General features: G+C 38.4%; 2 protein-coding genes across 3 annotated transcripts in view; both read right to left on the bottom strand.

The window, feature by feature from the left end:
• The window catches only part of LOC133638735 (exostosin-2), a 37,471-nt gene extending 19,616 nt beyond the window's left edge, over positions 1 to 17,855 (bottom strand). The window contains exons 1-9 of the mRNA XM_062031639.1: positions 17,674 to 17,855; positions 14,155 to 14,497; positions 13,855 to 14,078; positions 12,354 to 12,443; positions 9,258 to 9,374; positions 6,825 to 7,020; positions 6,596 to 6,735; positions 6,419 to 6,512; positions 28 to 159 (exon numbers count right to left, since the gene is read on the bottom strand). Of these exons, the coding sequence (XP_061887623.1) occupies positions 28 to 159; positions 6,419 to 6,512; positions 6,596 to 6,735; positions 6,825 to 7,020; positions 9,258 to 9,374; positions 12,354 to 12,443; positions 13,855 to 14,078; positions 14,155 to 14,469 (1,308 nt within the window). The 5' untranslated portion in view covers positions 14,470 to 14,497; positions 17,674 to 17,855. The remainder of the gene's footprint in view (positions 1 to 27; positions 160 to 6,418; positions 6,513 to 6,595; positions 6,736 to 6,824; positions 7,021 to 9,257; positions 9,375 to 12,353; positions 12,444 to 13,854; positions 14,079 to 14,154; positions 14,498 to 17,673) is intronic.
• Positions 17,856 to 20,011: 2,156 nt separating this feature from the next.
• Positions 20,012 to 27,338, bottom strand: part of LOC133638765 (diacylglycerol lipase-alpha-like) — a 47,665-nt gene continuing 40,338 nt past the window's right edge. For both annotated transcript variants that reach the window (XM_062031699.1, XM_062031706.1), the window contains one exon: positions 20,012 to 27,051. In XM_062031699.1, the coding sequence (XP_061887683.1) occupies positions 26,007 to 27,051 (1,045 nt within the window). In that variant the 3' untranslated portion in view covers positions 20,012 to 26,006. The remainder of the gene's footprint in view (positions 27,052 to 27,338) is intronic.

Raw genomic sequence — 27,338 nt, 5'->3', positions numbered from 1 at the left:
GCATGTCAAAAAGGACCAGTTACCTACCACCACAGGTGGATTATTCCACTGCTCGTAGGTGAGTGCGGCGTATGGGTAGATGCGGTCATTGATGATCTGGAGCGTTGTCAAGCCTATAGCCTTCATGGAGCTGAAATAAGCTTCCCAGAACCAACGTGCCTACGGAAAAAATGAAAGTGGTCTGTTCAAATGTTACCATGACAAAACAACACAAAAACAGTACAACAAAAGAATGTGGGGGATAAAAACAACAACAATTAATTATTTTTACTATGTTATTACATCTAATAGGACTATATTAATCACATTTATGACCTGGTTTGGCTAAAATAGGTTTTTATGTAAATGTTCATATTGTTGAGGCATTTTGCCTTGGCCTCGTCTCAAAAAAGTGGTAATAGAAACAAAATTGGGTTTGCAGTTAAATATAAAAAATAAATAAAATACCAATGGTAATTAATTTTACTTAAGAGAATATTTTATTTTTATTATTTTATTTATTATTACATTATATGTTCACAGAGGAAAAAAACAAAAGCCATGTTAGTATATTATACCACACAAGACAAAGAATAAAATAAAAAATGTATATCTTAGTGTCATCATATAAGTCAAAAGCCCCAATTCAAACTCCTCTCATAAATACAAATGTAGCAAAATGACCAGTGTCGACCTTTAACCCCAGCAATCTCAAACATCGTGGATCACATATCCTTTATAAACGAGTCTGTGCAGGTTTTTATTCATAGTACAATTACCCCCACAAATTTCTCGTAATAGGGATCTTGTGTTTTGACAATTCCTCTCTATAAAGAATGTTGATGCAGACCACTACGGCTAGTAATAATCTTGATTAACTATTATTATTATCATCATTATACATTTACAGCAGGACAGATGGTCTTTGTTGAAATAATACTAACAAATTAATTAAACATATAAATGAAAAACTGCACAATGAAATAATTATTACACATTATTACAGTCTTTTTCTATTGTGCAATAGCCATATAACCGTTTTTTTTTAAGTAATACCCATCAAATATTGCAATATTGTACTAAAATGTCTAATTCATGCCAATATGAGGAACAATTTATATTTTGTTTTACTTTATTCATATTGATTTCAATGAGTATACTGAATATCGAATATAAAATAGAAAAAGACAATGAACTTATGTGTGATATAATACAAATCCTGTCATATGTTTGAAATGGCATACTAAAAGACAAATTAATGATATATAATTTGCAGGGGACATTATTTAAAGAAAACTTTGAAAGTTGAAAAAACTCAGCAATAGTTGAATGACATACAGTATGTATGACAAAAACATCGGAGTGAGTGTATGTGTGTCTAAAATGTTTTGTTCTGCTGATTCAACTGTTTGTTCTTAGGGTGTGTGCTCGTATTGTATCTCTAGACTATCACTAGAGAGCATTTTTGACCAAAATAGAAGTTCACACCTTGACTGTATGGTACAGTATAGTTTGACAGTAGGGATGTACGACATTTATATTTCATATCACAGTTATTGTGACCAAAACGATCACGGTTATCATTATTGCGGGATCATTTATTGTGCTCAAAAAGTACTTATATACACACACTGAAATCTTTTAACTAAGTTTAATTTATTTTTTTTAATATAATTATAATACATTGACACATTATACTTTCTTGGCAGAAGTGACAATAAATATTGCTTTGGATTCTTAAGACCCAAATTTTTATTTGGGTGTTTAAATGTTAGTGTTTTCCCATTTAAATTTGTAAAAGTTTTTTTATTTTTTATTTATATAAGCAAATTGATTGTTTACTTTGCTTCACGTCTGGTTTATGTGACGTCACACAAGTTTACTTTCTGTTGTAGACAGCTTCATCTTTGTTAATATAAAGTGGGTACGGAACGTATTCAGACCCCTTTAAATATGTAGTACAGTTGGAACAGTACAGTAAACTGCCAGTTAATATTTAAACATTTAACATGTGACATTTCTAACAATTTTGAACAGAAATAGTTCATGCACATTCAGATGAATTCTTCAAAATTACAATTAAAAATTTTTTGGCCGGGGGCCGAGCTGTATATATGCGCACTAATTGACTGAAAGAGCACGCACTTGGCGCGATGATGTCATTTTATCGATGGAAAAATTGATTTTTAGACAATATGATTTGCCTGAGCGGCTAGTAGACCCCGAGAGTAACAAGCGGTTGCCTTGTTGCCTTTCCATTAAGAACAATAAATTCGTTTTTAGTATAAGTTTGCTGGTTTCAAGAAATGTACGGTAATGCCGAGCGCGTATCATTATGTCAAGATAATGGCACTAGCATTTACTTAATTTAAGAATATTTTTCAACATATTGAGCAAAAAGGTCTTTTCTTTTTTCTACCAAGAAAAGTGCACTTGTTATTAGTGAGAATATACTTATTTTAAGGTATTTTTGGGTTCATTGAAGTTAGCTAATTTGACTTGTTTTGGAAAGTCTTAACAAGCCAAATGTTCTTGTTCTATTGGCAGATAATTTTCCTTAGTTCAAATAAAATACCCCTAATTTTTGTATTTTTTTTCTTCTTGTTTTTGAACACTGACTTTTTGCAGTGCACTGAAGCATGGTGGTGGCAGCATCATGCTGGGGATGGGGATGTTTTTTAGCAGTTGGAACTGGGAGACTCGTCAGGATAGAGGCAAAGATAAATGCAGCAATGTACAGAGATATCCTGGATGAAAACCTATGCTTCCCATCCAATCTGATGGAGCTTGAGCGGTGCTGCAAAAAGGAATGGAAGAAACTGCCCAAAGATACAGTAGGTGTGCCAAGCTTGTGGCATCATATTCAAAAAGACCTGAGGCTGTAATTGCTGCCAAAGGTCAACAAAGAATTGAGCAAAGGGTCTGAATATTTATGTACATGTGATTTTTCGGGTTTTTGTAATTTTTAATACATTTGAAAAAGTTCTACATTTTTGTTTCTGTGGTGCCGAGTGTACATTATTGAGAAATAAAATTACCTTTTTCATTTTTAGCCAATGGCTGCAATGAAATAGAGTGAACAATTTAAAGAGGTCTAAATAATTTTCGTACCCAGTGTATTCGCTAAAAATAAAACAAAACAAAAACACTGTCATTTTCCTCTGCTTATAGATCGATCGTTTTTTGTAAGAGAGTAGGCTCAATGTGCACAATTGAATAACTTAGTGGCCTAGACAGTAATACCATAATCATGGTATGTTGTTTATTAATGTGGAAGGACATGAGTTATTGTTTCTTGTTTTCGTGTTTGTATTTAAGATAGCTAGCGAGCTTGCGCTAGTGTGTGAGTTTATCAAAGTGCGGCTATCAATCACGGTTTTTTGATCATTTTAATTTAAAACGGCAGTACTAACCGTCTGAAGTTTTACTGCGGTTATCATTAATACTGTTTATCACTACATCCCTAATGTGCAGTTACTGCTTTAGGCGGTAAATATACTGTATGTTTGGATTTATTTTGGGGGTCGTTTCTAGAAGCAAAAAATTAGTGAAAACCTTTTTTTTATTAATTTGGCTGACCGTTCAAACTGCTGGCGAATTTGTGGTCTCAATGTTTAAAGAAGGCTAATTGTGTCTGGTGACCATGCAACCATTTTTTTAAACAACATGTCCGAGTGTCATATTAATAAGTTAGACTGGCTTTTATTTTTTACAGAGCAATGAGAAAAATCAAAAAGGCTTTCTAATCCCAAGGGGGAATGCCAACAGTTCATAAATCAGCCAGTGATGAAAGTTTTCTTTTCCGACTGAGAAGAGGTTGTAAGAAAACTGTGCTAGCCCGAGGGAATGCAACCCCCCCTTTCCTCTCCCATTGCTTGCAGAAACTGTTATGATCAGGGATGAAAAAGGTCTTTCTTCCCCTATATTTGTAATGTATCTTTTAATCTGCATGTGTACTTCTCTTTAGCCTTTGATGATTAAAAAATTGCCAATAAAATAAAAAAATGGAAACATAATTAATACACTTATCTTTATCAGATAAGTGTATGCATCACTTATCTTTATCTTATTACACTTACCACTTATTAAAGGATCAAATAAAAAAAACAATCAAGATTAATCTCATAAACGGATATTAGGCTCTTTAATAACAGTCCAAAGCAATGTATTTTCTCTTTTGCTATTTAAATCATTAGACCAAAGGTCAAAGTCATGAGCAGAAACAGTTTGGAGTACAGAAGTCTTTGTTTAAGTCTACTTGTCAAGTGTGTGACAGATGACTGCACCTAAAGAAGTGCGCTGCAAGCCACTGAGTGAGCCGTGGCGAGAAGCAGGCGATCATTAGTGATTTGGACTTAATCAAAAACAGCAGCGAAGCCAAGTCAGCTGGTCACTAGGAATTATGCATTACTGTGCATGTATGTTACCTTGACCTGTGGTCAAAATATTTACACCAAAAGCAGACACATTGGATTTGTTTGCCTGGACAACCAGTTTATGTTAACCTCATGATTATAACTTCAAGGAAACAAGCACTCGTTTGTGTACAGTTAAATGTTATTAAATCTAGCTGTGAAACTGTATGAATTGGAATTTACTGAGCCAGTTAGACTTGGCTGTCATCAACCTGTCATCAACTTTTCTATTTTTAGCTTTAGATCAGCTTTATATTAATTCAGAGTAAAATAGATGTATGGATGCACATGACTGCAATGCAACACTTTCAAATGCAAAAGCTATTGAGCCCTCTGCTGGCAAAACTGATTAACAGCACAAAAAGTCAGCAAATGTCAAATTTACTTTTTTCAAAATCCAACTGAATGAAAAATGAAGATTACAATACCATATATGGAGGAGGGTAAAGAGGACGTTTGCTATTTATTCAATTGGTTTTATATTTATTTATTTTTTGTTTTTATTCAGTGGTGGAGCTAAGGATAATATTTGAACATTGTTTTTAATATTGTTTTTAAAGGCCTACTGAAACCCACTACTACCGACCACGCAGTCTGATAGTTTATATATCAATGATGAAATCTTAACATTGCAACACATGCCAATACGGCCGGGTTAACTTATAAAGTGCAATTTTAAATTTCCCGCTAAACTTCCGGTTGAAAATGTCTATGTATGATGACGTATGCGCGAGACGTCAATCGTTGAAATGGGAAGTATGCAGACACATTGAATCCTATACAAAAAACTCTGTTTTCATCTCAAAATTCCACAGTATTCTGGACATCTGTGTTGGTGAATCTTTGGCAATTTGTTTAATGAACAATGGAGACTGCAAAGAAGAAAGTTGTAGGTGGGATCGGTGTATTAGCGGCGGACTACAGCAACACAACCAGGAGGACAGAGATGGATAGCAGACACGCTAGCCGCCAAACTCACCTTAACTTCCTCCGTCTCGCCGACCGCATCTGTGATCGGGTGAAGTCCTTCGTCGCACCGTCGATCGCTGGAACTCAGGTGAGCACGGGTGTTGATGAGCAGATGAGGGCTGGCTGGCTGGCGTAGGTGGATAGCTAATGTTTTTAGCATAGCTCTGTGAGGTCCGGGTGCTAAGCTAGCTTCAATGGCGTCGTTAGCAACAGCATTGTTAACCTTCGCCAGGCTGGAAAGCATTGACCGTGTATTTACATGTCCATGGTTTAATAGTATTGTTGATCTTCTGTCTATCCTTCCAGTCAGGGATTTATTTATTTTGTTTCTATCTGCATTTGAGCGAGATGCTATCACGTTAGCTCAGTAGCTAAAGAGCTTCGCCGATGTATTGTCGTGGAGATAAAAGTCACTGTGAATGTCCATTTTGCGTTCTCGACTCTCATTTTCAAGAGGATATAGTATCCGAGGTGGTTTAAAATACAAATCCGTGATCCACAATAGAAAAAGGAGAGAGTGTGGAATCCAATGAGCCAGCTTGTACCTAAGTTACGGTCACAGCGAAAAAAGATATGTCTTGCACTGCATTCTAGTCCTTCACTCTAACGTACCTCATCCACGAATCTTTCATCCTCGCTCAAATTAATGGGGTAATCCTCACTTTCTCTGTCCAAATCGCTCTAGCTGCATTGAAAACAATAGGAAAATGTCAGGAGCCTTTCAACTGACTACGTCACGCTACTTCCTGTACAGTCAAGGCTTTTTTTATCAGCGACCAAAAGTTGCAACTTTATCGTCGATGTTCTCTACTAAATCCTTTCAGCAAAAATATGGCAATATCGCGAAATGATCAAGTATGACACATAGAATGGATCTGCTATCCCCGTTTAAATAAAAAAAAATCATTTCAGTAGGCCTTTAATATTGTTTTTAATATTGCTGTGCAGCACTTTGGAAACATTTTTGTTGTTTAAATGTGCTATATAAATAAAGTGGATTGGATTGGACGTATTGAAATGTTCAAAGAGTAAAGGAGGATGAGAGGACTACATACCTGTCTCTGCATCTCCTCTACTTGTCTCTGCGGAATACTCTTCAAGATGGTGTACATCTCAGACAGCTTCTCCTCTGGAATAACCACAGATGCTCTATGCCAGAAAAATAAATGATCACAAAATAATGACTCAAGTTATTTTCTCGCTTAATGGCAGTAACATTGAATTGGCCAGACCTTTTCCAGTCGAGAACTTCAGAGAAAGGAAGAATGTAGGAGTCAGCGAGGATGACGGGGACACAACCCGCTTGTAGAACATCACTCAGAGCAGCTTGACCCAAACGAGCCCCCCTTAAGACCACACAAAAGGAGGATTCCTATATAGACATTTAGCAAACATAGTGTGTTTTAGATAGATATGACTATTATTTTCAAAATGATTTAATGCCGTTGTTTGTCGTCCCACCTGCAGGATCTGCGGATAGTTGTACACTTGCCCCTTGTAGCAGCGCTTTCGAGTCGAGGCAGCTCCCTGAGAGAGGTTGCTACACTTGTCCAAAAGGAGCAGAGCTTCGCCGTTTTCTTCCTTCAGGCGTTCCAGTTCAGCCCGGTACTCTCGGTGAATGGCAGTTTGAGAGGACAGGATAAAGAAGCGGCGAGGCCTGAAAATGGCAAGTGATAGTGACTGGCGTGCGAGCACATGTCATGACACGGAATACATGGACATGAACAACATATGACTTCAGAGGAGTCAACTTTTTCATGTTGTCTCTGGACTTAATTGTTTTTGTTCCCAGTTTTTACTGTTCATTTCAGGGGCTTTTATAATTATTTGGGAACAACTATAGGAAGTTTTTTTTTAGTAAAATACGCCATAAATCAAGTTGAGTACAGGTTAAAGCTACATCTTACCTAGCTGTGATATAAAAACTGTACATGTATTAATTTTCTACTGCTTCAGGTCACGGGTGAGCTGGAGCCTATCCCAGCTGACTTTGAACAAGAGAGCAACTTTGAACAGAGGCAGAGTACACAGTGGACTAGAGATGTGCCAATCAATTAGCCACCGATCAGTATCAGTATTTTTGTGATCGCCATTGCTGATTATTAGAGATGTAACGGTGTTGTAGATACCGCGGTATTTCGGTTTCAAAGTCTTCACAATAATGCCGTGACACGTGATGAAATCAAACAAAAACTTGGTGTGTAGTTTATTTCCAGCACTCTAGCGTCGACTGGGACTGAAAATAGACTACATCTCCCAGAACCCTTTGCGCAGCGCGGGGTCGACAAGGCGGAGGCATGGAAGGCCGTAAGCAGGAAGTGAAGTGTTTGTAGTAGATAAAAGGAATTGTTTCTTTTTATATCAAATGTCATCAAAACCTGTCCATAACTCTTAAGAGTTATGTTGCTAACAAACAGACAAACTCTGGTGGAAGCCTACCCTTTTTGAGGGTAAGAGAGTCTGCGTTATTCAAAGCAAAGCGCACTAATTTCTTCTCAAGTGTTTTCAAGCTACACTGACACCTGTACATTCAAAGAAATATGAGCAAACTGAAAAGCTACTTGATAAATCCTCAATCCATCCATTCTACTGCTTGTCTCTCTATGTCGCGGGGGGTGGGGCTGCACTCGGGCACCCTAGAGGCTGGACAAGTCGCCACATAAACCGTCACCCAGAAAAGATATTGGAAACCAGCAAAGCTAAACATCAGTTTGTGAGGTATTTACATTGTTAAAAGTTAAATTGTTAGTTAGCTTTTCTGAAAAACAGCATTTTCCAAACTGATATAAACATATCCACTGTGGAAGATACTGCTTCTCAGAAAGTAAAAGTTGAAAGACATTAGAGTGAACATTATTGTTTTACACTGAATGTTTACATTGTCACGATAGAGGCACTCAACTGTAAGTGTTATTTATTATTTGCTTGAAAAAGTGGATGCTCCTGCACAATTATTTGCACTTAAAAATACATGTTTGGAAAAATAAATATGATTAAAACATATTAGCATTATGTTTTTGGTCAATTACAGTAATCCTGCCACTTCATTTTACACAGTATGGCATTTTAAAAAATGTTGTTGTTTTTTGCACATATACCACAATAATATCGTACCATGGCCTTAATACCATGATAATATCGTGCTGTGAGATTTTTGATTCCGTTACATCCCTACTGATTAATGCATTTTTTATTGCCAATTACAAACGCTGTTCCCTCTGGCTGACACTGTATTTATTTGTACTTCCCCAGCTGACCAGCAGCTAGCAACTAATTGTGTCTCCATTTAGAGTGTGGAGCCGCTCCTCAAAGCTAATAATAATCACTTCTATTACAGGAAATAAACACCTGCAATTCTTTGTATCTTAAGTATCAATTTCAAGTAATTTCTTTATCACTGCAGGATACCATAAATACATTTTAAAAATTGCAGTTAATACATGTGATTAGTATCGGTATCATCATCGTCCAATCTCACTCAGGGATAACTGGCATATCGGAATAAGCAAGATAAAACACTGATCAGAACATCCCAACTGAGGACTGATCGCCAGTAAATGACAGGGTACATATAAACAACCAACCATTCACAGGATTTCACACTCACATCCTCATGTAAAACACATTTGGCAGCAACTTTAACTAGGCACGAGCAAAATGTACTTAACATGCTCAGACTGTTGCATGTCTGTTAAATCTCATCTGATTAGTTTACTGCATTTGCTCATGTAAAAATATAAATTGCATTTATAATAACAGGGAATCTAGATGAGGGCAAAACTTTACCTCTTCAGGCTGGCAATATTCTACGGTTTGTCATTATTTGTTATTATTCATTAAGTCAAGAAAAAAAATTGAAGTACACAGGTACTACTGTATGAGTAAAACGCTCACCCTGGTTGTCTCTCAGGAAGCTCCACATCAGCAGAGAGAGGACTGTAAACTGGAATGCTGACATCATAACCCTGTCTGTAGGTCCAGGTAGAGAAACCACCACCAGCCAGCAGCGCTCTGAAAGTAAGACAAATAACTCTACATTTGGTACATTTAAACACACACAAAAAGCAAAAACACATGTCTTCCATTTGTTCCCATTTTCACAAAATGTATATGGACCACTGGCAGTTTGAGTGAAGTGTTTTTTAGCATTCCAGCTCAAAGGCAAAATGACTGAAGGGCAAATACAATGAAAATCTTACCACAGCTGGTTCTGTTTAGGATCCAAGACAAACAGACTCTCTGGAGAAGCGCAGGAAATTCCTTACATCTGAATATATTGTTGGTGGTCTCACATATGCCATCAAATTTCACTTTAATGTACAGGATATCTATTTGTAGCTATTTGTAAATATATATTTCACATTCTGGAAGTGATTTATTACATGTGTGTTCTACTTGTGCAACACATTAGGGTCCGCACATGAATCAACAATCAATCATTCTTTAGCGACATGCCTTGAACCATACTGTACAATCAGTTATTACATACATAAATAGTATATATTTTTAAAACACAACAGTCAAAGGAGATCATCTGAGGATGCTATCAGACACTTAAACATATGAGCTCATAACTACTTTGCTATTGTTCCACTTACTGTAAGCATGTACTTTGTTTCCCTCCACATAGAGTTCTGGTCAGACTTTACATACATTCACTCAAGTTTTATGCACAAAACTTGACCTATTTTTGGGCATAATGACAAAACATATGTTTGGAGTAGTCCAAGTAAAGACTTTCAAACCTCCCTCTAAATTTCTTCAACTTCACCTCTAATCAACAGCTGGATGCCTGAAACTTGGACACAACTCGGTTTTCCAACAGGACCAGACTCATTTTTACAATTGTATAAAAAAAAAAAAGGCAAAAAACATTTGTATATATTAAAAGACAAATATTTGTATTAGTCATTAGTAACATCATTAAAGTCATTTTTGCAGGGGGGTTTTTTATACTTCAATTTGACTTGCTTATATAGCTCCTTGACAGAGTTGAGCGTGTGACATCAACTCTTGTGACAACCTCAAGTCTCGTTGACAACTTAGCTTGTCTGCGTCCTTTGTCGCAAGAAAACAATGGCATTCAAAAGGGCACAGGAGTATCATTGCAGCCGAAAGTAATTGACATGTTTACAAGTAGGGATGTCAAAAATAATAAAAACTGACTAATTCGATTAATCACAAACAATATTGCTTTCATTGTGTATATACGCAGATTAATCACAACATTCTAAAAGGCGACGGGAATTGTTATACCGTCAGTGATCAGGTCAATGGATATGTCAGTGCAAAGATGAGTGAGGAAACAACTGGTGTGGTCGGTGGCAATTTTTACTACAAAATACACCTTGGTGAGTCTTTTAGATAAAATTGATTGCATGTTTTGAGCAAACATTTTTTTATATTTCCTGGATGACATTCTCCCATTAAAATTGCACGTGTGTCCAAATATTGTTTGTTTTTTAAAGTTAATTTAAATTACGCAAGTGAGTAATAACCTGTGATTAATCATGATTAATTCAAGTTAAAAAGTGTAATTAATTTGATTTTTTTAAAATATCTTCTGACAGCACTAGTTACAAGTAATTTTTATTGATAATGTTGATCTGAAATTAGAGGAGGTGGGCTGTATGCCCTCTGAACGAGTTGTATACACTGTAGGAATGTAACGATATGAAAATTCCATATCAGTGTTATTATGACCAAAATGATCAGTTATTATCACTGTATTTTTGAATGTGCTCAAAGGGTACTTTTACACACACTGAAATCTTTTGACCAAGTTTTTCTTCAAATAACTAAAATACATTATGGTGTCCTACTCTGTGCAGCGGTCCTTAAACGCACCATAAAAACACCTCAGTCACACTCCTTGAATATATATGTCATGAGTGTGCATTGCTGCTGTAGTTTTGACCCCAAGATGCAGGAGACAGGAGGGCGATGTGCAGGTAGGACAAGTATTTAATTGCTTAACCAGGAGTTCAACAACACATGTAACATTGTCCATAACCAAGACAATCTTCCAGCCCTGACTGCAGGGCAGGCTGGCTTATAAAAGCCTGATAGGCAACCACGAACAGGTGTGCTCAGGTTGCTAATCAGGGACAGGTGATGGGAAACTGCGCTCAGGCCAGAGTGGTGAAACCAGAGTGAATAGAAATCAGAGAGCCGGAAAAGAAACAAGTACAGAAAGTTAAGAAACACAAGAACATGTCAGACCTGACACGACAGGTATTGACAATAGATTGATCACGCTGCACAGAGAGCACAGTTTGTAGGTTCAGTGTGTACAATTGCTCAGACAGTAATATTTTTATCTAAGTTTAGATTGGGTTATGTTGTTTCATAATGGGGAAAGGGGAAAGACGTCAATGTCTCATATTTATGTTAGCATTTAAGCTTGCGCCAGTCAGTCAGTGAGTTTATCAAAGTGCGATTATCAATCAGAATTTTTCGATCATATTAATTTAAAACTGTAATACTAACCATCTGGAGTTTTACAAAGGTCATCATGAATATTGTTTATTGTTACATCCCTAATACACAGGAAATAATGTTCCACTACAAGCGAACCAATCAATTAATGCCTTTACAGTCTGCAAGGTTCGACTTTTTTGAAGGAGCACGTCACACCATGTACAATGGTTTAAGCCTATTCAACGGTTAAAATAGAATACACAAATGCGTACATTTTTGCATATCTGCAGGACAATGACCCCAAACACACTAGGTTTAGAATGGAAAAAGTAGGCTAATATTGAGCTTTTGAAATTGCCCTAACCTGCACCATATAAAACATTTGCTTGAATAAGAAAAGTTCAAATAAATTAATAAGACATTTGTTACCATGAGTATATGTACACTTGCGATTGGCTTGTTTGTGAAATCGAAGCAATGCATCAAAATTCAGTGTTTAGTCTTGTATGCTATAAACAATACCAGATGGTCGACTGACTATAAAACAATGCTAGTTCATGATGTAGCTACCTGTCCCTGGGAACATCCAAAGCAGTGTTGTAGTCTGGGGGCCCCCCTGGCAACATGTTAAAAAGTAGATGGTTCATTCCTTTGTTCCACCTAAAAAAAATAATACCAGGCGATCAATGCAATGAGGAACATCATTTGACCTATATACAAAAACAATATATAACAAATATTTAATTACCTTATTTTCCGGACTATAAGGCGCACTTAAAATCTTTTTTTTCTTTTTTTCACAAAACTGCGCCTTATGTACAGAATAATTTTGGTTTTGCTTACCGGCCTCGAAGAATTTTATTTGGTACATGGTGTAATGATAAGTGTGACCAGTAGATGGCAGTGAAACATAAGCGATACTGCAACATGATGACAATATGACTCAAGTAAACAACACCAACATTTTATATGTTCCATTGAAAATATAGAACATTACACATGGCTCTCAAAAATCTATTGATGTGTTTTAGTACGACTTTGGTAAGCTATGAAGCTGCACCGCTTGATGGATTGTACTGCGATTCAACATACCAGTATTATTATGGTGTGTGTGTATAAGGTAAGACATTTTCTGGCGTTTTGTTTCGCAATATTATGCAAAAGCAACTTTTCTTACCTTCTGGTACCTGCTGATTTGTATTTGTGATCTGCATAAATCCTGTAAAATTTCACGTGTCCGCCTTTGTAGTCCGTGCCGTAGTCGATAAGCTTCTTCTTTTTCTCTATCTTCTTGTTATGGGACATTCATTTTCTGCTGTTGCCATTTCTAATATAAAGTAGTGTAAAGTTCTTACTTATATTTGTCAGTGAACTCGCCATGAAAGCGCTAAAACATACCGGTGTAGTGATTTTACATTATTCACCCAAGGAACTTTGGTTATTAGAGAGTCTCGGTCGGACGTTTTTTTACGAGACACATTTACCGTGTTGTTGTTGTTTCCGGATGAGGAGATGCTGCTCCGATATTGATTAAAGTAAAGTCTGAATGTCATTAAAACAATTAACTCCATCTTTTGACACTTCTTCCACTCCCGTCCTTGCACGCTACACCGCTACAACAAAGATGACGGGGAGAAGACGCTGCCGAAGGTGAGCCACGTAAATAAGACCGCCCACAAAACGGCGCATCCAGAAGCGACTGTCAGAAAGCGACTTGAAGATGATCTGTAAAACATAATCTATGCAACATTTTGACCAAAGAACCACCATTACATGTTATGTAGACCACAAGGAAGAGTTAATTTAGAAAAAAAAAAAAATAATAATAATATGACTCCTTCAATGCGCCCTATAATCCGGTGCGCTTTATATATGAAAAAAGATGAAAAATAGACCATTCATTGGCAGTGCACCTTATAATCCAGTGAGCCCTATGGTCCGGAAAGTACGGCAGTCATTATACCTTTAGTTAGATATCGGTCTTAAAGACCTTAATATTTAAAGATTGTTTAAGACACCTACATAATATTGTTAGCTGTTTGAGCAGACAAATGACAACAGTAAAATGTACCTGGGTAGCATTGCCAGAGCCTGTGCAGTCTCTCTGATACGCAAAGAGTTCTGGTTGAGAACGTCCGTCGATGGGATAAAAAGACAAGCCCTGTTGACATCATCGGTGTAGAAGTCACTATCTGAGATGGCGCTAAGTAGATCGTTGTATTCTCGTGATAGTCCAGTGCTGCTGATTGGAACCCCAAGTTCATCTACAAACCTCTGCAGCTGGTAGATGTAAACCTAAGCATAGACACAACAATCATCACTGACGAACCTCAAAAGGGGTGTGCCAAGTGTGAACAGGTGCAGGACTTACTTTAATTCGATTCTTTGGATTGTAGCCACATCTGTACACATCAAAACAAGTGTGCATGCGACAGCTGAGGTCCCCTCTCTCAGGAATGGGGCTAGAGACTGGGAGGCGCACCAGAGGAGCATCATGAACGCTGCGTTTGTCCACGGTCCAGTCAGCTGAGGATTCAATGGAGTGAGGCCAGAACTGGAACATCCCAGTGGCAATAAGACCAAGCAACACCACGGAGAAGAGGGTAATGTAGTATATGCGGTGCTTGGTCTTCATGCGCGGGATGAGAGCCGGTCCACGGGAGCTGTATTTACTGGAGGCATACATGTCTGCCTGCTGCCTGTCGACTCAGCCACTGAAATCACAGGCATGGAAAATACATTTCTCACAAAAAATTAGGGACATTCACTAGTGGTACACAGGCTCCATTTAGTGGTATGCCAAAGAATCACTTAGTTTACTATTGTACGATGTGACTCAAACCATTATCAGACTTCAATGGAAGTCGTTACAATCAGACTACTGTAGGCCAAAGTCAACGCCAAAATAAATCATTAAGAAAATCAGAACCGTTTGACTCCGTCATTTCTATCACTCAACACGTGTGGGAACCAAATGTTCTCCACCGTCGCCGCTTAAGTCCGCCCTTTCCCAGCCAATCAACACACAGAACAAATGCAAACAAAAACAAACTTTAGCACAGAAAGCTGCACTTAAAAAGGATGCCTTCAAGGCCATGGGAAACCACAACTGTTAAACATTGAATAAACTATATGTAGAACATAACATAAACATAGAATCCAGTCTGTTACATATTAAAAACATGAAATACTACCCACAATATCTTATCAACCAATGACATGAAAATGTTTAAGGAGATACAAATTACTTGAATCATTTTAAAAAGTTTGCAAGTGCTTCTGGGTAGCCATATGTAGCGTACATACACGTTCAGTTCAGTTTCAGTTTATTTTGAACATGCATACGATACAATGTAATGCATCACACATTTCCAGTTGTTTCATTACAGCATGTCCGAAAAGGAGTAGGAAGAAGCAGAGCTTATTTAATCCAACCCCTTTTCATTATCATAGCAATTTTATCCAATTTCCTTGTTCTCTGTAACAGAACAGTGAACAAATAAATAATAAATAAATAATATACCATAGTAAGCATGGAAATATTAAATACATAAATAATCTTTTTCTCAATAAAAAACAAAAAAAAGGGAAAAAAAAGGGTTCAAGATGTTTATCATAATTCTTGTTCTGTGTACTTTGTGAACACTTGTAGTTTGAACAGTCTCTTAAACTGAATTATATTGGTGCTTTGTTTGATTTGTTTGGTTAATCCATTCCATAATTTAATTCCACATACGGATATACTAAAGGTTTTAAGTGTTGTACGAGCATACAAATGTTTTAAATTAGATTTTCCTCTAAGGTTATATTTCTCCTCTTTTGTTGAGAAGAATTGTTGTACATTCTTGGGTAGCAGATTATAGTTTGTTTTGTACATCATTTTAGCTGTTTGCTTTTAGCTGTTCCTTCCAGTTTCCACTGACAAGACGGTTTTCTGTTGTTGGTAGCTACAGGCTGTGATGGGAAAAGGTGGTGGTTGTCTCTTAATAATGACCAGTACAAATTGCTAATTGGCTAATAGCAGTATGGATCAGGAGGGAGCACTATCTAAACAATACCATGTTTTTAGTGAATACTTTGGCCTACCACGCCACAGTGTTTTAATGTTGGTCACTATGATGGTACTTGGAGAACCAAGAGTATTCTAAAGTACTACTTGGTGGATACATTTTAAAATCACCGATCTAACAATGGACCATCCATATCCATACACTTGGGTAAAACGGAATCCATCCTATTTGGGTCCCACATCAACCTTAACAAAGTCAATGACTTCACTATAAAAGTGGGTGACATTGTTATCACAAGGAAGGATGAGGTCACCTACCTAGGTTCCATTCTAGAGGCGAATCTTTCCTGTGATAAAATGGCAACCAAGGTAATCAAAAAGGTCAACCAACGAACGAGATTTCTCTACAGAATCTCCTCTCTGGTCAACAAAAGCACCATGAAGATTCTAGCGGGAACTCTCGTTCAACCCTTTTTCGATTACGCATGCACCTCCTGGTACCCTAGCACCTCCAAATCCCTCAAATCTAGACTCAAAACATCCCAGAACAAGATAGTCAGATTACTTTTAGACCTCCACCCCAAATCCCAACTCACTCCTACCCACTTCTCCAAAGTGGGCTGGCTCAGGGTGGAGGACAGAGTAAAACAACTTGCACTGAGCCTAGTCTATAAAATCCGCTACACCTCCCTAAAACCGAAGTACATGTCAAACTACTTCCTTAACGTAAATGACCGCCATAACACAACACCATGCAGGGGGAGCTCCACTAACCACGTTAAACCCAGATTCCGAACTAACAAAGGTCTTAACTCATTCTCTTTCTATGCCACATCAATATGGAATGCACTCCCAACAGGTGTAAAAGAAAGGGCATCTCTATCCTCCTTCAAAACCGCACTAAAAGAACACCTCCAGGCAACTACAACCCTAAACTAACACCCTCCCTTCCACATAATACCTCTTCGGATTGTAAATAATCAAATGTAAACAATCAAATGTAGACATTTTTTCTTATACTTTCTGATCTCTCTCTCTATGTCCACCACTTGCTGTACATATCCTACCAAGTCAGTCCTACACTGTTTCAATATGCATTTCTCTGATGATGCAATTGTTGATGCTGATTGTTGATGACTGAAGTGTTGATACCAACCAAATCTAACCCCCCACAACCCCCCTTCATATCCCACACCCCGGATTGTAAATAATATAAATAATTCAATGTATATACTCTGATGATTATCTTGTGTGATGACTGTATTATGATGTTAGTATATATTTCCTAGTATATATCTGTATCATAAATCAATTAAAGTAGACCCCGACTTAAACAAGTTGAAAAACTTATTCGGGTGTTACCATTTAGTGGTCAATTGTACGGAATATGTACTTCACTGTGCAATCTACAAATAAAAGTTTCAATCAATCAAACCAGATTACACACAGGCATACAGTATGCATTTATCTATCGTGCATGTTATGTTGATCCTGAAAGTATACCCCGACAACATAATATATCCCTTACTTTTTGTGAGCATCACATATGCTGATAAACGTCCAATAAATAGTGATTGAACCATCTCCTATCAGAATTTACAAAAACAGATGGACTGCAGTGATTTACTAAATGGTCTGAAATGTACACATAACCATTAAGGAAAATGTTGACAAGACAAGAATCGAAACCTTAGTATCTTAAAACCAAGGGCGATGTTTGATTACAGCTGGGTGTCGCAATGTTATGGTTAGTAGAAGCGAGCCTAGCAAACACAGCTAGCTACATTAGCTAACTGAATGTCATCTTGAAGTAACGTTACCAATGAGCGAAAATGACAATAACCGTAGATTCCTATTGCTACCGTGACAACGTTTACCTACCGAGACGTTTTCTGGGACTTAGCTGGACACTCCAATGTTAATTCATGGCTGAGATATTTCGTTAGCAAACTACCAGCGTTAGCCTCCGGAAATAGTAACCGGAAGTTGATTTCGCTTCTTTGTATTTTGTCGTGTAGCCTTAATGGAAATATTTTTCATGTACACATTTGTAAAATTATACAGATTTGTGTTAATATTGTTTATGTTCTGAAGGATGGTGTATGTGTTGAATCATATTGTTTTTTTAAAATAAATTGCTGAAAAGAAAAAGTGCCGTGAAGCTAGCGTTGGAGTTCAGACGTTGTCTCCCTCTAGTGGCAACAACTCAAAAGTCCACATTTTTACACACCTTTTTATATGCAAATATTGTGCATTTCATTAGTGGAGTATAAATACGTGTAATTACAGTAGTTTATGACGACGCAAGCCACATTTGAAACACGTTTCAAATTGTTTCTGTATAGAAGCGACATTTTGATTATACTCTAATCAGATGTTCTACGTAACTGGGATCAAAGCTGACACACTGGTGTTTTTTGTTATTAGCTGGTCATTCCATAGTACTAATTAATCTATATGAAAAATGCATTGTCAAATTAAGCAGTCTTTTAATATTAGATTATTGTAGACACAGTGCAGTACATTTAGATCCATTCATTTTAATGTCTGCAGCGTTTAAAGAGAATAAAAGAACCCTTAAACTTTTTGAATTACAAAACCCCAAACCAGTGAAGTTGGCACCTTGTGTAATTCACAATGATTTTCAAATCCTTTTCAACTTATATTCAATTGAATAGACTGCAAAGTTAAGATATTTAATGTGCGAACTGAGAAACTATTTTTTTTTTGCAAATAGTCATTAACTTAGAAATTAATGGCAGCAACACAGTGCAAAAAAGTTGGCACAGGGGCATTTTTACCACTGTGTTACATGGCCTTTCCTTTTAACAACACTCAGTAAACGTTTGGGAACTGAAGAGACCAATTTTTGAAGCTTTTCAGGTGGAATTATTTCCCATTCTTGCTTAATGTACAGCTTAAGTTATTCAACAGTCCGGGGTCTCCATTGTGGTATTTTAGGCTCCCTATTGCGCCACACATTTTCAATGGAAGATGACAGGACTACAGGCAGGCCAGTCTAGTACCTGCACTCTTTTACTATGAAGCCACGCTGTTGTAACACATGGCTTGGCATTGTCTTGCTGAAATAAGCGGCCATTATAACGTTACTTGGATGGAAACATATGTTGCTCCAAAACCTGTATGTACAGCATTAATTGGACCTTCACAGATGTGTAAGTTACCCATGCCTTGGACACTAATACACCCCCATACCATCACAGATGCTGGCTTTTGAACGTTGCACCCATAACAATCCGGATGGTTCTTTTCTTCTTTGTTCCGGAGGACACAAGATCCACAGTTTCCAAAAACAATTTGAAATGTGGACTCCTCAGACCACAAAACACTTTTACACTTTGCATCAGTCTATCTAAGATGAGCTCGAGCCCAGCGAAGCCGGTGGCGTTTCTGGGTGTTGTTGATAAATGGCTTTCGCTTTGCATAGTAGAGTTTTAACTTACACTTACAGGTGCAGTGACAAACTGTAGTTACTGACAGTGGTTTTCTGAAGTGTTCCTGAGCCCATGTGGTGATATCCTTTACACACTGATGTCGGTTTATGATGCAGTACCGACTGAGGGATCGGAGGTCACAGACAGTCAATGTTGGTTTTCAGCCTTGCTGCTTAAGTGTAGTGATTTCTCCAGATTTTCTGAACCTTTTGATATTATAGACCGTAGATGGCGAAATTCTTAAATTCCTTGCAATAGCTGGTTAGGAAATGTTGTTCTTAAACAATTTGCTCAGGCATTTGTTCACAAAGTGGTGACCCTCACCCCATCCTTGTTTGTGAATGACTGAGCATTTTATGAAAGCTGCTTTTATACCCAATCATGGCACCTACCTGTTCCAAATTAGCCTGTTCACCTGTGGGATGTTCCAAATAAGTGTTTGATGAGCATTCCTCATCTTTCTCAGTTTGTTTTGCCACTTGTGCCAGCTTTTTTCAAAACATGTTGCAGGCATCAAATTCCAAATGAGCTATTATTTGCAAAAGCTAATGTATTCCAGTTCGAACGTTAAGTATCTTGTCTTCGCAGTGTATATAGCGTATATTTTCAACCTACATCAATATAGGTTGAAAAGGATTTGTAAATCATTGTATTTTGTTTTTATTTAAGAATTACACAACGTGCCAACTTCACTGGTTTTGGGGTTTGTAAATAAAAGTGGGGAAAAAAATACATGAGACGGAGACAGCATTCTTTTCATGGTTTGTAATTTATTCCATAACAGGCAAAGTTTCAGTAAGGGAAGGGATCACATACATTCTCATTGGGGACAGGAGAGGAAGGAAGCAGATTAGGTAAACATGGACACTACATACTTGGAAATATTCCGAGCTCATTATAGACCAATTTGGAAATTTGACAAGTTAAAATAAATAATTTTCTGATGAATTATTTCTCATACTCTGTCAATACTGATGTTTTAAATATAGAGATATACTTTCTCTCTTTTTTTAAATATAGTTGCTCTCTACATGACTATTGGAACCCATTATTTTTTTAGACATCTGCTTACATAGTTAGACACAGAAAATGGTGCTGTACACATTGCTTTGACTGGCTGAAAGCTAAACTACGAAACGGGTGTGTAACCAAAGTGCATGTGTGTGTGTGTGAGAGATAGAGAGACAAGTGGGACTGGCAAGATTATCTGTGCAGTGTCCGTAATCTGGCAAGATTCGAGTAAAAACTCTGGTTCCCAACAAAAACTGTACACATCACCATGGCGACTCTGGGCTGGGCATTGCACAAAAGGTCATTCTGCAGAATGTCTCACCACTACGGAACCTTAGTAAAAATGTCATGGCAGTATGTCAAATACCTTTCCATTTAAACGGTGGGGAAAAAAAAAATCACAATTCTTATACTGGGAATGTTTTAAAAAATGATTCACTATCAAATGAAATAAAAAATTAAAAAAACACTGATATCAAACCAATCTGTTTGCAATAGCAATAAGGATAACAACACCATCAAATACAGCAATAAAAGTGAAAACAGTTTATGGTAATAAATAATGTAAGTAGTGAGCCGTCCTGTTAACCCCCATATGGAAGATAGTCTGCCACATGTGTAGAATTGTTGCCTGCTCATTTATCCACGCAGTCAAACCTCAAGGAAGAACAAGGCGAACCAGATTAAAGGGAAGCAAAACACCTGACGTCCGTCATGTCTGAGAGCACCTTGAGAATGAGAAAAATTACATCCTGGGGACAATTGGAGGATGCAGGGTCGGGAGAGGATTTCTTTGATATGGCGCGATTACGGTAGCATTCGTGTTAGTAAAACGCCTCAAAAGAGGGGTTACGGTTGCTAAGGGGTGAAAGACAACTACGATCTAAAGGGTTTATTGCGGCCAGAATGTCGACACAAACACACGTCCGGGGGTTGCGGTTGGTGACCGGAAAGCCATGGAGAGTCAGGTGATGTCTTTCCTGTGGCGTGTAACAGTCTACATGGGAATGAGCGGGGTAGGAGATAGTAAACATAGCTCAAATAAAGCAGTAAACATATACAAAAAGTACATCAGAAAAATACATTTGGCAATATCACTGTAATCATTTATTTGGCAAAGAGGGGGCCTGAGCAAACATAATGTGCCCAAGAGTGCCCGAATGTCAGTCCCGTTAGGCTGTGTCTCAACTCGCACACTTCCGTACCAAGGCTTGGAGAAGTACGGTAAGTTCCCGGGTTCTGCATTTAACACGGCCCACATGGTGATTCTGCAACGTCAGAGCCTAACCAGGGACCAACTTTGGATTTCAGAAGTGGCTGGCTCGCGTAAACAGCGCGTTTCTAAGGGATTAGATGTTTTGGAGTACTATAAGTGATTGTTCACTAATTTAGAGTTTGTACGAAATAACAGCATTGAAATAAATAACTTTGCTTGGGTTTTTCAAGATTGTTTTAATGCCTTGCCTGGGAATCAAACCAAGATTAATACTTTCTGATACCAAGAATGGCAAAAACTTTCTCTGCAATTTGCGTCCTTATTCGCCGAGGGCAAGTCTTAGTCAACAACATAACTACCTTTGAGTGGTGCACCTAACCTTAATTGGGGTTTTTTAATACGTCTTCCTTATTTTTAATATCTGATTGCGTGGTCTGTCAATCATTGTCACGTTGGTAAGAAGGCAGCCCTAGAAAGCCAATCAACAAGCTTATGGACAGTCGAAAGGGACAAGCTTCCGATGGAGCGTCCGTTTTCCCGCCTGGCGCTAGTGTTTGACTTGTCTCCATTCAATATAGGCTGACCATATTCTGAAATCCCAAAAAGAGGACACATATATGCGTGCCAAGCCGGGCAGCACGCCAAGGCCGGGACTAGGTGAAAATTTGCCAAAGATACTAGAACTTGCTTTATAAATAATATATTTATTTAAATAAAGCATTTTTTCTCCTCTGTTGACAGCAGTGTTGGTGCTAGGAATTTTCATAATAGGGTCCCACAGTAAATTTTTGGGGTCCCATTTTTTGTAAGCGTTTTGAAAAAAAATTATAAACGTATGCATTATCCTGTTATATCTCACATTCTATATTGTGTTTTGGAAAAAGGTTGTCATAAACTTTACTTAATTCATTAAAAAAAATTATAAAAAAAGAAAACAAATTTGTATACATATGTAAATGTATTCAGTTATAAACATTCATTCACTTTCTTCTTTCCTTCATGGATCTAAACTTTACCGCTGCTGGTAGTTTTTTCTATGTTTTTATTTAATAAGTTGTAGGTGTATTTATTTCAGTATAAAAGTGTAAAAAGTGTTTTGCTTCGGTCATGAAATTATGATAATGGTGTGCCAGGGCATACATACATTTTATATTTAACGCTTAAATCTCTGGAGTCTACCTCAACTTCAGATCTATCCCTCATTTAAAAATGTTTTAGTTTTATTTATGTTGTTTTTTTGTTTGTTTGTCTTCCGCCCTTTTTTGTCAAACAAAACTATGTTTTTAATGGCAAACACACAAAATATGCAAAATCTTTCACCAAAAATATTTTTCAAAGTGGAATATTTGATGTGAAGTAATCGGAACCTTGGATAGGTCAATAATTCATAATAACTTAGATTTTGATTCAATATTATGTTTTGAGCAATGACAGTTTGAACTGTCAACATTGCAACTTTTTCTAAATTACATTTCACCTTTAAGCTTTTTTATTTCAACTTTTGTTATTTTTTTGTTTATTTTAATAGTATTTTTAGAATGTGCCGTGGGCCTTTAAAACATTAGCTGTGGGCCGCAAATGGCCTCCGGGGCACACTTTTGACACCCGTTATAGATAATAAAAAATTAAATCTAATAAATCTATCGATAAAAAGCAGGGCCTGGCGACGCATGCGCGTTTATCATAACTCTCTCTCTCTCTCTGTCTCTGCCCCTCCCTCACAAATGCTGCTGCGTGCGCACACCTTCACAATTTTTTTTGTTTTTAACCCCTTCTTAACCCTGAACGTACATTGAAAATACATGCAACCCTAACTCAAAATGCCGGACATTTGAGGCATTTAAGAAACTCCGCCCGGACAGCCCCGCAAAAGAGGACATGTCCGGGGAAAAGAGGACGTACGGTCAGTCTAATTCAATAGCATGACATTTTTGGACCTTAAAAGGTGCAGGGGATAAAAACTGCTTTTTGAAAAAGTGCTGGGTAAAAGCCCCCACTACTATTTCCCCACTGCAAATTACATCCATGAGTGTGCAACATTGGAGCCTAACCACCCTCAATAATGGCCATTTTGGCTAGAAAGTGGAATGGTAGGGACGAACTAGAGCGCTTGCAATTCAGAATTTAGAAGGGGAGAAGAAGAAGGAAAAAAAAGGGGATAATTATTGCGATCGTCATCTCCGGTGTGTGCACAAGGACAAAAACGGATTTGGGACAGCACTACACTGTCAAAATATGTGCCCTCAAAAACAAAGTACTAAGTACATAGTATCAGTGTTGCCACTTATATGGGGTGGCAGTGGCTATGGAGGTAGAGCGAGTCATCCAGAAACTGTAGGGTTTGGTAGTTTTAAACCCAACTTTAACAGTCCCTGTGACTGCTGCGCCCTCCTAGTCCCCAGTGCAGCCCACACTGGTATATGGGTGTGAATTGATTTTTAATGGAGGTCGGAGAGGCCGTTGGCACGAATTGGCTGCCACATTTGCATCAGTCTACCCCAAGGTAGATGTGGATACAAAGTGTGTAGCTTACCACATGGATAATGGGTTCTCAGTGTAAAGCGCTTTGAGTGTCTAAAAAGGTGCTAGAAAAATCCAATCACATATATTGGTACCTGGGCTTACAGTTTCTTGAATAGGAGCTGTCCCTCAGCTAATTTGTATGCTATAAATTGCAAGCAACAATTTGGATTCGCCCCATTGCTAGCAAATGTCACAGTGAACCCCGTTTGAAGTTTGCAAGTGAAACAGATGTTTCACTTGCAAACTCACTCACTTTCTTTATTCACTTGCATGGGAACAAAGAATGTGAGTGGGGAAGGACAGCGCTGAGAAGAAGCAGATGATATTCGTTGAATTAAAGAAAAAAATCATGGAGCAACATTACTGAGGGGTGTGTGTACCCGACCTGGCGAAGCAGTGCAAGCATTGCACTGAAGCAGAATGAGTCCATACATATTAAAATAACGCCAGCTTAAGCTGTTAAAACCATTTTTAAACAAAAGGACATTTATTCATGAAAATATGGAGAAAATATTGATAGTATGTTTGATGGAAAAGCAGCTCGCAAGAGATACCATAAAAGTCCACTCTCTAAGGTAAATACTATACATTATTACATTACTTCATAAAACTATTGCAGTTTTTAGTAGTACATTCTATTGTATTGTTTTAAACAATATTAATAATATAATAATACTGACTGACTGCAGTCAGTACCTATAAAAGTACCAAACTCGGTACCCATCCCTACTAGCGATTTTTTTCTGACGTTATTGGAGATTTTCGTGTGAAAATATGTATCATTCTTAAACCTGGATTATGTTCCTGCCTATATATGTTGATCATTGTATAGCTCCATCCATCCATCCATTTTCTTCCGCGTGTATAGCTCTTTTGGGTTAAATGTGACGTGCAATTTTTTCAGATAGTCAACTCAGTGAGCAACCACAACTCTTATTGATTTACTAGAGTGTTAGCTTCCTTGCAGTGGGAATTAAAAAGAGACAAAGAGCTATTGGAGCTACAACTAATCGATGTGTCAGAACAATCACGTTTATTGCAAATGTTGATCGGAAATAGAGGGAGAAGACATTCGCAAAATTGTTGCGTAAGGGCATATTATAATAATTGAATGACGTCACTTAACCACTTCTTACAGATTTTAGGACATACAATAGCTACTTTCATTACTGAGTTGGCAACGGGGCATAGTGTACATATTGGAGTGCACTGACGGAAGTGTTCAATTTGAGACACAGCCCAAGTGGCTTGATGACGAGTTCTCTTTGAAAAGAAATACAAAATAAATATCATGCGCTATAAAGAGTAACCAAAAAGTTTAAAAACATCCATAGGCGTCCGTATTAACTTTTGTCACAATCACTAAATGTTTAAGACACGTGACTTTACCCACACACACAATCTCTTTTCTTAACACCAACTCTGAATAGACCTGAGGAACATTGTGTCATGTCACAGCGACTGACATATGTCCATCTTCACATTCCTGATTGAAAAGTAAAAAATAAAAAGTAAGAGGAAAAAAAACTAACTATTCTGAGGCTGCTGAGGGTGCAAAAAGTAGAGTACACCAACCAGAGAAGATGCGCCTATGCAAACTGGCTCTTTCTACAGTGTTAGTTTTTGAATCCCTGCTAGGATAAGGTAACTACTCCTGGTATCGTTAAAGTGGAGTCAGGGGGGTGAACATATGCTGAGACGTCTCACGACTTGTTTTGGAACGGCATCGTGTAGCTACAGTTGTTCTTTTCCACCCAAAAGCAGCACAGCCCCCTGGCATGCAGAGAGGTATCTTTTTTGCAGTCATTGCAATAGTGTGAAAATGCTATAAACATAGTTCAAGTGGGGGAGGACACCTGAAGAATGGAAATTATTTGAAAGCTAGAGAGTCAAACTCTGTCCATAGATCTCTGATGAGTGACTACATTCCATTGCATGCACGTACTGTGATATGTTTTTAAATCTGGGACGACTGTACCTCTTCATTGCGGAGTAGCTTATAGAGCTGACTACACCATAGAGGACAGAGTGTTTTCCTCAGGACAGTGGATAGGGGGAGATGTTCGTAGCGAATGAATGGCAGGTGGAACCCCCTCACCGGGTGAAAGGTCATTGAGTTCTTCAGAAGATGAGAGAGGGAAGGAGGGTGACAAGGAGATGCCAGAGGAAGGATCAGCCGATCCGGCAAAAGTGCGTGGGGGCTTAGGGACCAGGTTGGGCTCCAGAGTTGCCCTGGCCAGAAGTTGTTTGTCATCCGGTCCGTCTGCCAAGCATTCGACATGCCCGAGGGAGCCACGTCCTGACTCAGACTCACCGTCAGAGAGATCCAACGGCGGTGAGCTGCTGCCATCTAACCTGAATAGAGAGTCCAAATACTGGGCGAATTCTAGTACTGTCCTGCTGGGGTTTCCGTTGGATAGCTGGGGTGGAGGAGGAGTGTTTACCTGCCTGGTCTCTGGGCAGAAGTCCCACTGATCCATGTCTCCATCCATTGCTCTTGAAGCAATCTGCGGACTGAGGGGAGCGTCGGGAGTGCTACCTGGGCTGTAGATGCCAGGCATCTGTTGCACATCAACAGAAATTTGGGGGTATGGGTTCTGCTCTGGCATGAGAGGCTTAGGGGAATACTGTCCACTGTAGCGAGGCGTGGCAGGGGACAGCTGCATGGAGTACTCCGGTTTGGATGCAGCATCTGACGGCGTAAAGAAAGGGCTGATTTCTCCCAGGTGCTCTGGTGTGGCCTGGCAAAGGCAGTCAGCAGCCAGTAGTTCAGTGCGAGAGCTGAGAGATGGGTTCTCTTCTGGAATGGTGGCATCCAAAGGAAAAGGGAGGCTACTGAGCAATGGGGAACCTCTAAGCGCGGCAGAAGAGCGCCGGGAATCCAGACTGTATACGGATTCGGCATCTGACAAGCTTTCCATGACAGCCAGGGGAGCTTTGCGGTCTCTAAGTTCTACAGTGAGGCGCTCTCGTGCTCCACGCAACACTACGGGTACTGGAGGAGGAGGACACTCAGAGAAACCATCCAGAGATATTTCAGACTGGGCACACGAACTAGAGGAGAGGGGGAGAAAGGAGAGTAGTGACAGAGTAGCAGGATAGTCGTGAAGAAGATATCAACTACAAAGACGTGGAAAGTGGGCAAAGGTTAAACATATGGACAAAAGCTTTGCGACACATCTATTGCTCAATCTGAGAGGAGACGAGACAAATTTACCAAGAATTTTAATGTTTCGGCTTACCGTGACCATTTCATGCTTCCATTTTTGTGGAAACAGTTTGGGGAAGACCCTTTGTACTTTGGTGTGGAAGAACATGTGAGCCTTGACCTGAAACTCTTT

The sequence above is a fragment of the Entelurus aequoreus genome, linkage group LG02, assembly GCF_033978785.1.
Source record: "Entelurus aequoreus isolate RoL-2023_Sb linkage group LG02, RoL_Eaeq_v1.1, whole genome shotgun sequence".
Taxonomy (NCBI): domain Eukaryota; kingdom Metazoa; phylum Chordata; class Actinopteri; order Syngnathiformes; family Syngnathidae; genus Entelurus; species Entelurus aequoreus.
The sequence above is the reverse complement of the archived record's forward strand: the minus strand, read 5'-3'. Positions and strand labels throughout refer to the sequence as shown.